We start from the raw sequence: 18,419 nt of genomic DNA on the forward strand, positions 1-18,419 counted from the left end.
AGACAAGAGAAGAAGAGCCCTACTGCTAGGAAAACTAAGAATTTGTTGCCAGTAGACCTTCTCAAAAAGAATTGATAAAGGAGACTCTGACAAAAAAGAAATAACAGAAGGAAACATATGAAACATAAGACATCAGGAATGAAGAAAAAGGAATGGAAAGGGTGAATATATCATCAAATATAATAGGCTATTCTCCTTTTGAGTTTTAAAAATTATGTTGGATGGTTGAAAGCAAACACGACAAGTTTACCTGATATGGTTCTCAATTTGTATATAAGTGTCGAATATCATTTGCTGTTAGGGAATTGTAAAGTAAGCCCATCATTATATACTACCACACCCCTGATAGGATGGCTGGAATCAAATATGACAGTGCCAAGTGCTAGAAAAGACATGAAACAGCCAGAGCATTCATACACTGTTGGTGGGAATGTAAATTAGTACAGCCACTCTGGAAAAGTTGGCAGGTTCTTACAAAGTTAAACACAAGCGTAACATATACATATGACTCCCGGGTATTTATCCCAAAGAAACAAATTCTTATGTTCACATAAAATTGGGTACACAGATGTTCATAGATTTTTATTCAAAACAGTGAAACACCGGAAACAACCCAGACATCCGTCAACAGCGAACAGATAAACAAACCCATGGTACACCCATACAAAAGATTTCTAGTCAGTAACAAAAAGTAAAACTATTTATACACCCAACAAATTGGATGGATCTTAAGGACAATTTGCTGAGGGAAATAAAGCCTATATCAAAGGATACACACTGTATGATTCCACTTTAATAGCATTCTTAAAATAGCAAAGTTGGAGTGTTGGAGTGTGATCAGTGGTCAGCATGGGTCAGGGTTGGGGGAGAGTGTAGCAGGAGGATGTTGTGTTGGCACAATGCCACATCCCAATTGTGGTGGTGTTTACAGAAATCTATATCTGAGATAAAATTTCTTAGAACTCTATATATCAAAAAACAAAACAAAACAAAACTCATAAAAATTAGTGCATGCAAAAACTATTGAAATCCAAATAAGGTCTATAGTTTACTTAACAGTATTGTACCAATGTCATTTTATTGGTCTTGATGATGTATTATGGTTATGTAAGATAATATCACTGAAGAAGCTGAGTAAGGGTATTCTGGAACTTTGTATATTTTGCAATTTCTTGTAAGTCTAAAACTATTTCAAAACAAATTTTAGAAAAATCATTTTGAGGTGTTTTTGTAAACTACTTAATGCTACTTATAAACTTGGATAAATACATCCAAACATGTTGAATTACATATATGAATATATTCCTTTTCCTTTTGAAATACACAGACTGAAAGAGATGAATTTAGAGCCTAAGAAATGCAAGAGCGAATCATATAATGATATGAGGTGGGCACAGAACACTCCTGCATTGTATATAACATTAAAATTTAATGTATATAACATTAAAACCCTAAACACAAGGTGGGCTTGTGTTCAGAAGAGCCCACTTTAAAATTATGGAATTATTGATAATATGGTTCAAGGTATTGTGTCCCAAAATGGACATCAGGTGTACAATAAGTTTAGATTTCTGAGGGAAAACTCAAATATACGTCATTTTCATGAGGCTTTTTTCCTTCAGTATTCTCTGATATTTTGCTAAAGTTACTCCACATTTAGTGGGTTCATAAACTATTCTATTTCTGTATGAATTCATGAGAAGTGATGAGGCAGAATGTATCACCGAAATCCTGCCATGTTCATTGTCATCTGAAAATTTTTCTCCAGCATGCATATGAGGCAACTATTGAGGTTTTATTTCTACGATCATCATATTGCTACTATGAATGAGCTCACTGGTGATCTGTTATGATCACTGATGAGATAGGGTTTTTATTCCCACAGAAGGCTTTCCTAGTCTCTCCATTCATAAGATTTATCTTAGTATATACTTTTCAGACATATAATTACCTAGAAATGTTTCCTGAAGCCTTTTCTGCATTGTATGTATCAGAGCTTTTTCCTACATGTTAATTTAGACATATAGTGTGAGGTAACTTATCACTGAAGGCACTAGCACATTCTCTGCATTCATTAAATTTCACTCCTATGCAAATTCCATAGTTTCCCAAGGGTGAAATCTAGCAACAGGCTAATCTACACTGACCACAGTCAAGTAGAGCACACTGATGTTTAATGAGTTCACTGAACTATCATGGTTTGTACCCTGAACAAGTACACTTATATATAATGAGTTCAGAGTCACTGCAAAGGATTATGTACCTTGACCTATACGTTTCTCGTGTGTATTAACAAGGCTTAACAAATGAGAGAAAGGTTACCCCCAATTGCTGAATCCACAGAGTCTCTCTCTTTTATGAGCTCTCTGATGTACTGATGGGTGCTGAATTTGTGTTGAAGGCTTTCTCACATTAATTGCATACATACAATTTGTCTCCTGTGTAAATTTTCTGGTGGGTAATGAGACCAATACCAATTATGAATAGGATTTTCCACAGTCAGTACATATAAAGGTAGTTTATCCTGCGTGAAACACTCTGATGTTGGACAAGGCATATTTTCTTCCTGTAGGTGTGACTATATTCATTGCTTTGTTAAGATTTGTTTCCATTATGAGTTCTCTGATGTACAATGAGATTCCTCTTTGAGGAGAAGCCTTTTCCACATTCACTGCATACAAAAGGTTTCTCTCCTGTATGAGTTCGCTGATGAACGACTAGACGGCTTTTCACAGTGAAGCCTCTGCCACATTCATTGCAGGCATAAGGTTTCTCTCCAGTATGAATTTGCTGATGTAAAATGAGTTCTGTTTCCATGACAAAACCTTTTCCACATTCACTGCATATATAGGACTTCTCTCCCATATGAATTTGCTGGTGTATGATGAGATAGCGTTTCATTGTGAAGCCTTTTCCACACTCATTGCATGTAAAGGGTTTCTCTCCAGTATGAGTTCGCTGATGTACCACAAGATTGCTCTTAAAGGCAAACCCTTTTCCACATTTATTGCATATATAGGGTTTCTCTCCAGTGTGAGTTCGCTGATGTAACATCAGTCCGCTATTCACGATGAAGCCTTTCCCACATTCGCTGCATCTATAAGGTTTCTCACCCGTATGCGTTCGCTGATGCACAACAAGCCGACTCTTCAATGGGAAGCCTTTCCCACATTCACTGCAGATGTAGGGTTTCTCTCCAGTGTGAGTTCGTTGATGTATGATGAGCATGCTCTTCACGGTGAAGCCTTTTCCACATTCACCACATACGTAGGATTTCTCTACTGTATGATTTCTCTGATGTACAATCAGATTATTCTTCCTGGGAAAGCCTTTTCCACATTCATTGCACACATACGGCTTTTCTCCTGTATGAGTTCGCTGATGTTCAATCAGACGACTCTTCATGGTGAAACCTTTCCCACATTCATTGCATATGTAGGGTTTCTCTCCTGTATGGTTTCGTTGGTGTATGATGACATAGTGCTTTGTGGTAAAGCCTTTCCCACATTCACTGCAGATGTAGGGTTTCTCTCCTGTATGAGTTCGCTGGTGTATAGTAAGCATGCTCTTCCCAGTGAAGCCTTTTCCGCATTCATTACATATGTAGCATTTCTCTCCAGTATGATTTCGCTGATGTACAATGAGGTTACGCTTCCCTGGGAAGCCTTTTCCACAGTCACTGCATATGTAAGGTTTCTCTCCAGTGTGAGTTCGCTGGTGTTCGATCAGACGGCTCTTCATGGTGAAGACTTTTCCACAATCACCGCATATAAAGGATTTCTCTCTCTTGTGAATTCTCTGATGTTCATTGAGCCTGGACTTTCGGGAGAATACTTTTGCACACATACTGCATCCATAAGGTTTCTCCCCTGTATGAACTCTCTGATGGTCAGTGAGCTGAGATTTCTTAACAAAGGCTTTCCCACATTCACTGCATATGTGGGCTTTCTCTGCATTGTGAGTTCCTTGGTGCTTAATGACTTGGGACTTACTACTGATGGATTTTGCACTTACAGGGCATTGAACTGGAGAATGAAATTCTTCAGGCTTACCATGCAGAAATGATTTCCCATCTCCATTACATTTAGTAGAGTTCTTAATTTCATAGCTTTGGCCCTGGCTGACTAAACTTAAATGTGATTTCAAAGTTTTTATATAGAACTCAAACATATCATGATTTTGCCTGAAAGAGAAATGACTTTTGCTTTGAGGAACAGGATTTCCAAATGCATTATGTTCCTGGTATTGTTCTATACCTTTCAGCATTCTTTGATTTTCCCAGTCACCCTGAAGATGATTACCAACGTTGCCAGTTTCTAGGAAAGAAGAGAACAATGAGCCCTTTTTATTATTGTTTGGAATAAAATTGTTTTAAAAATTCCTTGGTTTTTTAAAAAAATGGCACTTTAGTGGCAACCCTATGATAACAGTATAAAAGAAACACCATGTATAAATGTTCCTTATTTCTTACACATGGTAAAAACACAGTAATATAAACGAACCAAAAGGAAAAAAACAGTTAATGTACCAATAAGGTTAGGCAGTTGACAATCTATGTAGACTTGGCTGCTCTCTAAATAAGAAATTGCAAAACATGCAGAGGTAGTAAAATACATGCAAGTCTTTTTTTGTTGTTGTTGTTTTTTTGTTTGTTTGTTTTTTGGCCTCACTGTGTGGCTTGCAGGATCTTGGCTCCCTGAGTAGGGATTGAACCCAGGCCCACAGCAGTGAAAGCATGGAGTCTTAACCACTGGACCACCAGGGAACTGCCGAGCAAGTCACGGTTAGCGCAAACGAGAGGGTATGAAGGAACAGAACTTGAAAAGACACAAGACCACAGAGGTGCAAGAGACAACTGATCCAAAATGATGAGGCTTGCATTTGTTCACTCCAAAACTATTTGGAGTGAACAAAGGCACTGTGTTGGTGTTTGGGATATATAAAATATGCCTTACTTACTTTCACTTCTCATAATTCCTGTTAGGGAAACCCAAATGAAAAAGAAGAAAAGAAAAAAAGTAGGGAGTTGGAGATTGCTAAATGTGGTTTGAAGGAGCAAAGGAGATGGTGGCAAGCGGAGGAAATGAGGATATTTTGAATACTTGCATAAAGAAAAGGCAAGGTTGGGGCTTCCCCGACGGTCCAGTGGTTAAGACTCCAGACTTCCAGTGCTTCCACTGCAGGTGGTGTGGATTCCATCCCTGGTAGGGGAACTAAGATCCTGCATGGCACACAGCCAGAAAAAATTTTTAAATGTTAAAAAAAAAAAAAGAAAGAAAGAAAAAGCAAGGTTAACTGATGGGGTCAGTGCAGAGAGTGGTCTTTGAAAGTGAGGAACCCAGGATTACTCTACTAACTGTATGGCTTGAGCCAATGGTTTGGTAAAAGCATCTCCAATTGTGATGAGGAAGATTACTGAAATCCACATGTAGGAAAAAAAAGTGTGCATTGTGGAACCTAAACTTTGAGATGATATTAGATGTGTAGTACAGAAATCAAGAAGCCAAGTGGAAGTATAAGTGGAGGAAACAATGTGGAAATAATATGTGCATACTATTCAAGAAAAGAGGACTGGATGTGTTGGGAGGACATGTAGAATGAAAGATGATGATGGTACAGAACCAACGTCTTAAGACATTCCAACACTCAAGAGTTTGGGGATTCTTTAAGCCCACTTAGAGGATCCAAATTCTGACTACAGAAATCAGGGAACTATGCATACTAAGGTGTATAGAATAAACGTATTTGTAACCTGGCAACTAACTGTAAAGGACTGTAAACTGAAATAATCTCTTGCATTGTAATCCTGTTCCTAAATTTGCTTCTGTAGACCACCATCAAACTAACTTTCCAAAAACATCAAACATATTAGTGGATAACTTGTATAATCAAAACTCTAACCTTTAGTCTATCTGTGTCACGTTATCCTATGTTCCATTCATAGTGAAACAGGGCAACAATGACTGTTAGGAAATTTTGTAACTGGCCGTGTACCATGTAGTCATCTTTGGAAGCTAATGGAATATGGAAACTGTCGCCTTTTTCAATCACTTTCTGCATTCAGTAGAGAGGTCGTATCCAAATTTTTCCCATGTCAACGTCCCTAATAAACTCTTCACTTGCCACCAGCAGCATCTACTTCAGTAATTCTACATTTGCATCTAGGTTGGCAACAGGTTGTACTAAAGGACCAACTTCCTCCTTTAAGACCAGGTTGTGTCAGCTTTACCTTCAGGTTTTTTTTAAGAACATCTGACTGTTCCTTATTATTGCTATCCTACTGCCACCCAGGTAAAAGGTAAGACAGGCTAGAGCTATAAAAATACAAAACCTACCAACCCTCCACTATGCTACCTCAATTACTCACATAGCAAATCCAAACAGTCATCCTGGCAAGAAAAGTGTACATCACCGTGAATATTCCATGTTTCCACTCCACTCCTCCTCCTGAAGAGACCTTCTAACACTGGCTTTCATTTGCCTGACTTCAGGCCACTCTTTTGATAGTCAATCCCATGGGCTTGCACATTTCTTATTTCATGCCTTCATTCCTAACTCATGGCATCATCTTCCTAATTCAAAATGTAGATAAACCTTGTACATATCATGCTGTCATTCCCACTCTGACTGTATTACTATAAGCTCTATTTCCTCTGTTTTTCTAAAGGAATCCCTTTATTGTTCATTTGTACAGTTACCTTCAGTGAAGACTGAACCTCACTCAAAGAGAGGTCTGGCCCTTGCCCTTGGCTACTGGGAGGTGATCTCTAGGCCCCTGGAATGTCCTGCCTGATAGGAGTGTCTTTGTTTGCCTGGTGGCTTTGGCCACCAGACACTCTAACAATGTGATTTATGACATGGGCTTTGGGCCACACCATATCAGTTACAACCTTTGGAGGAAATGGAGACTATAGGTATTAGCCTGACTTCTGGAGGGGCGAAAGACATATTTCCATGTGCGAAATGTGTGATTGAATCCCAATGAAAACTCTGGATACCAAAGGCTGAGCCTTTGGTTGGCAATACTCTGTGTATTATCACACATCATGGCTGGGAGGACATAATGCCGACCATGAGTCTGGAAGCACCACATTTGGACCCTTCCAAGAGTCCATATGACCTAAGAATTCCACTCCTAGATATATACCAAAGAAAAATGAAAACATATGTTCACAAAAAAGTTGTACATGAATGTTCATAGCAGCATAATTCAAAAAAGCCAAAAAGTGGATACCACCCAAATGTCCATCAATAGATAAATGAGTAAATAAAATGTGGTATATCCATACAATGGAATATTATTTGGCAATAAAAAGGAATGAATTACAGATACATGTTAGAACTTCTATGGAACAATTTCAAAAACATTATGATAAATGAAAGAAGTCTTTCACAATAGACCACATAGTTTATGACTCTATTTATATTAAATATGCAGAACAGGCAAATCTACAGAGATAGAAAGTAGATTAGTGCTCGCCTAGGGCTGAAGGCTTAGGAGGAAACTTTTATAAAGTGATGAAAATCTTCCAAAGTTGCTGTTGGTAATGGTTACATAACTCTCTTAATATACTACAAAACAATGAATTGTATGCTTTAAGTTGGCAAATTGTAGCATATGTGAATTATCTCAGTAAAGCTGTTAAAAAAAAACAAGAATATAATGGGAAAAACAAATGATTTAGGGAAATGAATACAGTGCTAACACCTAAGATGAGCCAAAGGAAAATCAGAAATAGCAAATGTATGAAGGAAGTAAACTGAAGGAGACATAAGCTGCGACTTAGGCAGAACTGATGTAGATGTAAAACAGTCTTTTCTAGTTAAAACAGTCAACAGCAGAGACCTCTAAGATGAGAACTCCATAGGCAGAGAATAACATTCAAGATAATACCAGCATGGACAGGGTAAGATATGCAATATTAAGAGAGAATCTAACATTAAAATAGGATGGTGGAAAGGGCTTTTTTTGTGGAGAGAAGATGATTCCTATGCCTCATACAGGAACTCAGAAATCTTAGGCCAGTAAAAGATCTAGAACATCTAGAACTCAAAGTATAGACAATATAGACAATAGTAAGGGAGATAGCAATTTGGAGTCTCAGCCAGAAAACAGATAGAGCTTAATTCATGAGACTGAAGGAAAATTTTGAGAAAATGGAAAGCAATACCTTTGAAGAACCTCAGAATGGTGGTGGGGGGCAGTGTGGTGGAGAAACTAAGGAGCTGGCTTGATGCACAGTCATAGACTAGGTTACTGTGAGGGCGCAAAATACAAGGTGCAGTTGGATGTCAGGAAGGGAAGTCTGTCTTTCTCAGTGGGGCAGGAGAGTGCGGTAGTCAGAAAACAGTGATGAATTCAAAGATCTCTCCTTGGAGCGAGTCCTGGAATTTCATAGCCAGGGAGGTGGAAGGGATTTGTGACAGGGTTCAAAGGAGAGGGTTACAGAATCCAAGGAAGACGAAAACGAGGCAAACAAACAAAAATCAAGATGTAAAATAAAATCAGCAAGGAACAGATCTCAGAAGAGAAAAAGGGGTATACTTACCTCTCAAGACCTAAAAGTTCTTTTATGGGGAAAGAGATACATGGAGGCACAGTATCCTCAGACGCCCTCCCAGGCTTCTCGCACTGACTGACTATGATGTCTGCAGTTACCCAGCTGATCCTCACTCACCTGGACAGGTTTGACTGTGGATTTCATCTTCTATTGTCCACGGTTCTTCCCCTCGTTCCAACTTGGACATTGCATCTGGCTTGCTGACCCGATACCCTGTTCATGGGAAACGATAGAAGACTGAGACTCACTGAACTGGGCTGGGGTCTGTGGGGACGGGAGAATGTTACATCTGAGGGACCGTTTTTCACATCTGCCAAGCGGAGGTTTTTCACTCAGGAGAGACTCATGGGATATTGTGATATAATAATATATATTTGGTCTCCGCCCCCAGTTCCTGGCACAGAGCTTCTAAAGTCCTTGTGGGGACTTCCCTGGTGGTCCAGTGGTTAAGACTCTGTGCTTCCACTGCAGGGGGCGTGGGTTTGATCCCTGGTCAGGGAACTGAGATGGCACGTGGCACAACCAAAAAATAAAAATAGGGACTTCCCTGGTGGCACAGTGGTTAAGAATCCACCTGCCAATGCAGGGGACACAGGTTCGAGCCCTGGTCCTGGAAGATCTCACATGCTGTTGAGCAACTAAGCCCACGTGCCACAACTACTGAGCCTGCCCTCTAGAGTCCATGAACCACAACCACTGAGCTTGCAAACCACAACTACTGAAGCCCATGTGACCTAGAGCCCACGTGCAACTACTAAGCCTGCGTGCCTAGAGCCCGTGCTCCAAAACAAGAGAAGCCACCGCAATGAGAAACCCAGGCACCGCAACGAAGAGTAGCCCCCGCTTGCCGCAACTAGAGAAAAGCCCGCATGCAAAAACAAAGACCCAGCACAAACAAAAATAAATAAAATTTTAAAATAAATAAATAATAAAAATAAAATAAAGCGCTTGTAATTTCCTATGTGACGGGCTGGCAGGAACCTCTTCTGTTACAGCATTTGGTTTAAGTTCCAGTTCCTGACACAAGAACTTCTAGCACCTTTGGTGTCCAGAGTGATGGGTGTCTTCTGTGTGCTAATGAGATGACTGGTGGCTGGGGGTCCCTAGAGAGCTTCAGGGTGGAGGCTGGCTGCCAGAAAGACCAAGACATGAGTAGAAGGTTGGAAATTTCAGCTCTAACTCCCTAACCCCTCCATGGGGAGGGAAGGGGCTAGAGATTGAGTTAATCCCCCATGGCAAATGAATTAAGAAATCACACTTACACAATGAAATCGCCACAAAAACTCCTAAAAAACCAGGTTGGGGGAGCTCCCGGGTTGGTGATCACATCAAAGGTGACACATTGGAGCGGGCATGGAAGGCCCACACTCCTTCCCCCATACCTCACCCTGGGCATCTCTTCCATTTGGCTATTATCCTTTATAATAAACTGGCAATGGTAAGTAAAGTGCTTTCCTGAGTTCTGTGAGCCGTTCTAGCAAATTACCAAGCCTGAGGGATGGAGAGTGGGAATGCCCGATTTAAGGTCGAGTCGGACAGAAGTGTGGGTACCCTGGGTACCCAATCCGTTCGCCTAGTGTCTGAAGTGAGGGCAGTCCTGCGGGACTGAGTCCGTAAGCCTGTGAGATCTGAGGCTGACTCTGGGTGGTTAGTGTCAGAAAAGGATTGAGTTTCGGGACACCCAGTCCATACCTGGAGAGTAGGAGAATTGGTTTTGGGGATAGAAAAAACCCCACACATTTGGTGTCAGCTGTGTTGGTAGTAAAAACAACTCATGGCACATTGTATACAACCTTTTATCAGGAGCCAGAGGAGGGACTGAGAATCTGCCATTAGGGCACTGCAGTGACTTCCAAGTGTAAGCAGCTGAGGAAGGAAAGGCCACTGACTGGAGACCCACTGAGGGACCCAGGGGAGCCGTCCTCACCCACGGACAGCAGGTTGCTATAGTTCTCCAGCATCACGTCCCGGTACAGGTCCTTCTGAGGAGGGGCCAGGAGCTGCCACTCCTCCCACGTGAAGTCCACGGCCACATCCTTGAATGACAGGGTTTCCTGTAATAACAGAGTCCTGTTTAATGCGAGTGTTTCTCTTTGACTGACTCATAAGGAACATAAAGGAAGCTGTCCTGCTCATATTTCTATGATTTTGACACCAATTCCGATGTGTTTCTTTAAACACATCGCCAAGCAATTCTCTGACACCAGCTGTGTGTCCTACAATTTAATTCTGACATGATCGACCTGAAGAGAGCATCACATGCCACAGGGTAAGAGCCCAGTTCCACGAGACCTCACCACCACCCCACTCCAGATGCCAAATGCAAGTCCAGGATGCCACCTGTGCTCCTGACTAACCAGCTATAGATTGGAGGTTCCAGTGAACCTCCAATGCTCCTTGGGTTTGATTAACTTGCTGGAGCAGCCCAGAGAGCTCGGGAAAAGAGTTTACTTACTGTTCACCAGTTTATTATAAAAGCATATGATAAAGGATACAGATTTCATCCAGATGCAAGAGCTGCTCAAGGCAAGGTATGTGGAAAGGAGCTTGGAGCTTCCGTGCCCTCTCCTGGTGCCCCTCCAGCACCTCCATGTGTTCGCCAGCCCAGAAGCTCTCTAAACCCCATACCTTTGGGATTTTTATGGAGGCTTCATCACGTAGGCATGATTGATCATTAACTCTATTTCTAGCCCCTCCCTCTTCTGTGGATAATGGGGAATGAGACGGAAGGTTCCAAGCTTCTGATCATGGCTTGGTCTTTCTGGTAAACAGGTCCCATTCAGGAGCCCCTCAAGTGTTGCCTCATTAGAAAGAAAGGCACTTCTATCACCCAGGAAATTCCAAGGGATTTAGGAACTCTGTATCAGAAACCAGGATCAAAGACCAAATTTTACAACAAAATATGCTCTTAGTACTCTTTTTAAAAAAATTTTATTGAAATATAGTTGATTTACAATGTCATGTTAATTTCTGCTGTACAGCAAAGTAATTCAGTTATATATATATTCTTTTGCATATTCTTTTCCATTATGGTTTATCACAGGATACTGAATATAGTTCCCTGTGCTACACAGTAGGACCTTGTTGTTTATCCATTCTAAATAGAATAGTTTTCATCTGCTAATCCCACACTCCTACTCCATCCCTCCATCACCCCCAGTCCCCCTTGGAAACCATAAGTCTGTTCTCTATGTCTGTGATTCTGTTTCTGTTTTGTAGAGAAGTTCACTTGTGTCATATTTTAGATCCCACATATAAGTGAAGTTGTATGGGAGCTCATAGTACTCTTATTATTTAGGAAATTACAAGGATTTTAGGGACTCTGTGCTAGGAATTGGGGTCAAAGACCAGAAGATTCTCAGAGCACCTCTATTTATAAGGGTTTTAGGAGCTCTATGTCAGGAACTAGGGGCAGAGACCAATGTGTATATTTCTTATTATTTCACAAAAGGCTAACATCATATTAGATACACTGAAAATATAACGAGTGAACTGGAATATGCACTTGAAAAAATAACTAAAGATGAAGCAGATGCAGAAAGAGACAGAAAATATAAAGGAGAGTTTACTAAATATGGAGAATACACTGAGGTCTAACATAGGCCTCTACGTAGTTTTTGAAAGAGATTATAGAGAAACAGAGAAGCGATATGAAGATCTCAGGAATTAAGAAAACTTTAGAACTGATTAAACATCCTGTAACTCAGACTTAGCCAGCCAGCAAAGCCAAGCAGGAAATCTGCTTCTAGATGAGTGAGACTGAAACTATAGAACATCACTTGCAAAAGTCAGATTCGGAAACCAACTAGAAAGAAAAGACTCGGGCTTCCCTGGTGGCGCAGTGGTTAAGAATCCGCCTGCCAATGCAGGGGACACGGGTTCAAACCCCGGTCCAGGAAGATCCCACATGCTGTGGAGCAACTAAGCCCGTGTGCCACAACTACTGATCCTGCACGATAGAGCCCGCGAGCCACAACTACTGAGCCCACGTGCTACACCTACTGAAGCCTGCACGCCTAGAGCCTGTGCTCCACAACAAGAGAAGCCACTGCAATGAGAAGCCCGCATGCCGCAATGAAGAGTAGCCCCCACTCGCCGCAACTAGAGAAAGCCCGCATGCAGCAACAAAGACCTGATGCAACCAAAAATAAATAAATTTTAAAAAAAGAAATGATGAGGAAAGGATTAAAAAAAGAAAGAAAAAGAAAAGACTCATTACCATCAAAAGAAAGACAAAATTGATGAAATGAAAACAACAGAAGCCAGAAAAATGTTGTGATGAATATATATTTGGTCTTTGCCCCTGGTTCCTGGAACACAGTTCCAAAAAACCGTGGGCTCTCTAGGGTGATAAGAGTATCTTTTGTGTGCTCATGAGATGACTGGTTCCTGGTCCCCAGAAAGACCCCCAGCCTCCAGGGAGGGAACTGGCATTGGGGGTTGAGCTCAGTCCCCAATAGCCAGTGATTTAATCAGTTTGTGCCTACATCAGAAAACCACCATAAAACCCCCTAAAACATCAGGTTCAGAGAGCTTCCGGGTTGGTGAACACATAGAGGTGCTGGCAGGGTTGTGCTCCCAGGGAGGAACTTCCGCGCCCCTTCCCCCATACCTCGTGCTATGCATCTCTTCCATCTGGCTATTCCTGAGTTGTAGCCTTTAGAATAAACCAGTGAATGTACGTAAAGAGCTTTCCTGAGTTCTGTGAGTCATTCTAGTGAATTACCAAACCTCAGCAGGGGGTTGTGGGTACCCCCGGATTTAGAGCTCGTCATCAGAAGCTTAGGTAACAGCCTGGGACTCTTGACAGGCACCTAAAGTGGGGGCAGTCTTGTGGGACTGAGCTCTTACCTTGTGGGATCTGACGCTAACTCCAGGTAGTTAGTGGCAGGATTGAGTTGAATTGTAGGACACCCAGTTGGTGTCTGGAGAGTCACAGAATTAGGAGGTGTGAGGAAAATACCCCCACATTTGGTGTTAGAAGTGTTCTGGATAACTACAGTTCAGCAGTGTGGAATGTCTTCAATGTCCTGATCCTGTGGCCATACAGCCGAGGCCCAAATGCCACCAGGGAATGAAATGAGACCTACTTGTCAACCAAGCTGCCAGATGAGGGGAAATCTGATGGGATAATCTATCTCTGTGTTCTTGCAGAGATTACATCATAGAGAAAAGAGTTACTTGGTTGAGCAAATTCTTTTCTTTTTCTTTTTTAAAAGAGGCGGCAAACTCTTAACACTGCTGATCTTACCACCTTCTGAATTTTTTCACGTGAGATGTGGTTCCATTTGGAAAAACAAAACCTTAGGTTCCTACCTAATTTCACACTCAAAAATAGTTTGTCTCCTGTTTAGATTCCTAGCCATAAAACAAAAGAATCTGTGAAAGAAATAGAGACAAATATGAATTATGTTCATGTCACAAACCAAAAACCATAAAAGAAAATAAGTAGCAAACTTTATAAGAGGAAAAATTAAAATGTCTGCATTGAAAAGTTACCGTGGATAAAGCTGAAAGAAAAGTGACAAGCTGGGAAAATATTTTTTATAAACAAAAGAAAGAATCAATATGTAATGGATAGGCATGACTCCTATTAATCAGTAAGAAAAAAAATCATTTTGCTAATGTAAAAATGATAAGGACAGGCATATCACAAGAGAAAAAGAGTCCAACTGGCCAATAAATATACAACATGGATTTCAACCTTACCTATGATGAGGTAAATGCAAAATAAGGTAAAAGAATAAACACTGGACCATCCAGATTGATGAAATTATACAATTTGATAATGTCCTATTATTAAGTACTGGCAAAGATTTAAGGCATGGACGATCTCACACATCACTTACTATGTAGCAGGCATGAAAAGGAGCAGGACCCTAGGGGGCCTCCCCAGGAGAGATAGATACACACACACGCACACACACACCACACACCACCATGTCCTCAGCCTGCCTTTTGACTGCAGAAAAACTTTAAAGAATAAATTTAATCAGAGAAGTGAGAAAATGCAGACACAAAGGAAAACAGTCCAACAAGACCAAATAATAATAGCTTAGTCATTAAACAAAGTCAAGGACCTTTAGTTCCTCTTCCAGGGCTATAGATAATATTCTAAGCCATATCCTTTGAGCTGTTTTGTAGATACTGAAACCCTCACCAGTTGGAAGAAGTTAACTACATGACGACCAGACTGTAGCCATGACATAAGCTGTCAAAATTCTAAGAACTGGCTTTAAGGAATGGGAACAAACCAACCGTGGAACTAAAGATGAACTGTACTCACCACAATCAAGATGACGCTGATCAGACCATGGCATGACCGATTTCAAGATGGCGGCCAGAGTTGACTATGCTGTTTCTGCATGTAGCCCCCTCCCTCTGCCTATACAGCCCTGAAACTCCCCTTTAAAAGCTCTGGCCCACTGACTGGCAGTGGGGAGTTGGCCTCTGGACACAAGTACACCCTCTTCCCCCAGTTGCCAGCCTCTGGAATAAAACAAACTTTCCTTTCCACCAACCTTGCCTCTCGAGTTATTGGCTTTCAAGCAGCAAGCAGCCAGACCTGACTTTTGGTAACAGACACTCATCTAAATGCTTTGCATAGTTTGACTGATTTCTTTGAGTACAATTGTAGACGAATGGAATTTTATACAGCTAATATTCACAAAACAGTTGCAGTCATTATTCTATTAGATGCTTAAATTATACTATCTCAGGCCAAAGGGATGTTCTTTAGAGTATAATTCCACAGATGCACAAAACATAACAGACGTATTTATGTACACAGATATGTACATGAACCCACATGCATTTATAAATAGGCACGGCGCACACACAGAGTCAGTAACAGTTACACATTATGTTCCAACACTAGTCATTTACTAGGAATCATATAAACACTATGTTCTTGATCCTACTTTGCCATGGCTTTGGAGTTTATCTACAAAATTTATTTCTCTCTAGATACTGAACTGATTTTTTTTTTTTTTACAGGCCTCTACAAATCCATTCAGGAATAAAGGAGAGAATAAAACAAGACATGAGTCACCTGGGCCTGGATCATTTTCTTCTGTTCTCTGAAAATAGCTGGCAATGCAGAGGCTCTGTCTTTGGCTCTTCTGGATATACCAAAATTTCTAGCTGGAAATAACCGTCGCCAAAGTATCCCTAGAAATAACAATATCTAGGTCCTGGAAACTCCTCTTTCTTCATTCATATCTTGTCTCTTGTTAGCACCTGTGGGTTGAAAAGCAAAATTACTTCTGGAATTGTATTCCTTCTTCCTGTGCACTCACCTTAACACGTGGTCCCCAATATTTCTGTCTCTTCATTTGATTCCCCAGATAATTTCACACCTTGGGCCAATGAAACCTAACTCTCTGAATATATGGAAGTAGCATGAATTTGAAAGGGAAAGTGGCAAAGGAGAATAAGCACAGTACTATATTTCAGTGGCAGGTAATTTTCAGACAATTATAGAAATGAGGCCATCTAGGCAGTGAGAAACTGTAAATTTTTCCTTTAAACTTTGATGCCCTCAGCCTCTTTAAAAGTCTTCATATAGGGACTTCCCTGGTGGCGCAGTGGTTGAGAGTCCGCCTGCCGATGCAGGGGACACGGGTTCGTGCCCCGGTCCGGGAAGATCCCACATGCCGCGGAGCGGCTGGGCCCCTGAGCCATGGCCGCTGAGCCTGCGCGTCCGGAGCCTGTGCTCCGCAGCCGGAGAGGCCACAACAGTGAGAGACCCGCGTACCACAAAAAAAAAAAAAAAAAAAAAGTCTTCATATCCCCTGTTTACATACACATTTTAATATGAGGGACAATGAACACATCAAAAAAAGAAGAGAGAGAAAAGGAATATAAGCCATAAATACAAATTTAAAAAACAATTCAAAAATATAAATACTGGGAAAGGAGCAGCCTTTAAATATTCACATATAGAACCTGAAAAGAAATATGCAGTCAACCTGCAGGAGGAGTGATAAAAACAAAACTTAAATTAAAAGATTACTAAATTGAAATATGCTGAATTGTTCTTCCCCCAAATTTTCATTTCTTTGGGTTCAAAAGGAAGGGGTGCTGTAGGGAGCCAAAAGGGATTAGAAAATTTGTGGTGGGGCAGGGACTTGGACCTGAAGCTTTCAGGGAACGTTAACTAACGTTCACCAAGTCTGTCCCAGCAGCCAAAGTCTGGGCTCAACACACGCACCTACCAGGGCTCCTGAGCCTCTGAGCCTTCTGCTGTCACACATCCCTGCACGAAAGACAGTGACCATTACCCCACCTGATTAATACCAAACCAGGTCAGATAAACACGTACACTGACCTCCATTAACGGTTCCTCGACCTTTGAGCTCCAAATTATCCGGGAACCCGAATAAGTCTCCGCATTCATTGACGAACCCCACGCCACCAGTTGTCAATCACCCCCGAAGACCTTAAATCCTGACCTCAGGACTCTCGGTAGTTGATCTTTTCAGACCTTTAATCGCTGATGACCAGAGCCCCCCATGATTGACCCCAAAGACACCCCGATCATAGACATTGTACTGACTCTTCCACGCTCCCTTCAAAAACAAAACCAAACCACCATCCACCCTTGCGCCACCTTCCCAGACTCAAAGGAGCCACAGCCCACCTAAAGGCCGACAGACCGCCCCCATCCCCGCCTTTTCTACAGCCAGACCCACATACCCACCTGGTTCTCTCCTGAACCTGCAGCGACCTCTTCAGGGCCTAACTTTATTCCCCGAACTCCTTTTACTTCTGGTCCCCTCGCCCAGCCCCCTCTCCCGAGACCAACCGACGAGGGTCAGCGGCGTTTCTACCGCGTTTCTATGGTGAACGGATTGGGGGTTTCCGGCTTTTCCTTATGAGGTAATACGTCCGCGCCGCCACCACAGACTCGGCGCCCTGGGGTCGCCATCTTTGCGCACCTGACGTACAGAAGGCGTGGCGGCCGCTGAGAGACCACGGCTGAAAACTCTCCTATTTCCTGGTACCTCAGCCCCCTTAAAGGAAAATGGGGAGATTTTAAGAGGCTCGAGCTCATACAAAGCAAACATGACGTGGGGGTAAATTCATCTGAATGGACAGGGCCCGCTTGGACAGGGCCCGCTTGTGGACCGTGAACGGCGCAAATTTTTCAAAGGCCGGAGCCCATCAAGACCGAAAGGGCGCTGTACATTCTGAGCGGCTGTGACGTCTCGGCTGCGTGGGAAGTTAAAATTGCTTCTGGACACCTCGATAACTGGTTTAATTGCGAAAAGATTTAGAGGCCGTATGAAAACTTAAGCGTGCTTGGCAAAAAAAACCCTGGCGGCGCGCTGTAGCCGTTTCGGGTTTGAGTCGTTGGGCAGGAGCACCGTGGACGCCGCCCTCTTAGAGGAGATTCGGTGTCCGTACTGCGGGGCAAATGCTGTCTGCGGAGCTCGGCGTGGAACTGGCAGATGGAAGTGTTTGGGGAAGACCAAGGTTTGGAAAAGTGACAGTACGGGGGATGCAGCGATCACAAAGTGAGCGGAAACGGTGGACGTTGTGAGCCTCTTCCCAACCGTGCTCCTTACCCAGCCCATCCTGGGCAGCACTGGGCCGCCTTCTGTCACTACAGATTAGTCTGCGTTATTTTCATAAAATTAGTAGTGTCTGTGCTGGCTTCTTTCACATAGCACGACTGTTTTGAAATTCATCATTTTTAAAAAATATATTTATTTATTTGGTTGTGGCTCACAGGTTCCTTAGTTGCGGCAGGCGGGCTCCTTAGTTGTGGCATGTGAACTTTTAGTTGTGACATGCATGTGGGATCTAGTTCCCTGACCAGGGATGGAACGCGGGCCCCTTGTATTGGGAGGGCGG

At 42.1% G+C, this 18,419-nt stretch overlaps 1 protein-coding gene across 2 annotated transcripts; it reads right to left on the bottom strand.

Annotated features, from left to right (window-relative positions):
- Positions 1-569: 569 nt before the first annotated feature.
- On the bottom strand, positions 570-17,696 carry LOC115847717 (zinc finger protein 432). Of its 2 annotated transcripts, none has more exons than XM_030847831.3 (5): positions 17,263-17,696; positions 15,613-15,800; positions 10,489-10,615; positions 8,679-8,774; positions 570-4,316 (listed from the first exon to the last, which is right to left on the bottom strand). In XM_030847831.3, exons 2-5 carry the CDS (start codon positions 15,625-15,627, stop codon positions 2,596-2,598), a joined length of 1,959 nt encoding a protein of 652 aa, XP_030703691.3. In that variant the 5' UTR covers positions 15,628-15,800; positions 17,263-17,696; the 3' UTR covers positions 570-2,595. The 2 variants fall into 2 exon arrangements, with proteins under 2 accessions (XP_030703691.3, XP_069900359.1); XM_070044258.1 differs by lacking the exon at positions 570-4,316 and adding an exon at positions 5,063-5,221.
- Between the last annotated feature and the right edge of the window lie 723 nt (positions 17,697-18,419).

The sequence above is a fragment of the Globicephala melas genome, chromosome 19, assembly GCF_963455315.2.
Source record: "Globicephala melas chromosome 19, mGloMel1.2, whole genome shotgun sequence".
NCBI classification, from domain to species: domain Eukaryota; kingdom Metazoa; phylum Chordata; class Mammalia; order Artiodactyla; family Delphinidae; genus Globicephala; species Globicephala melas.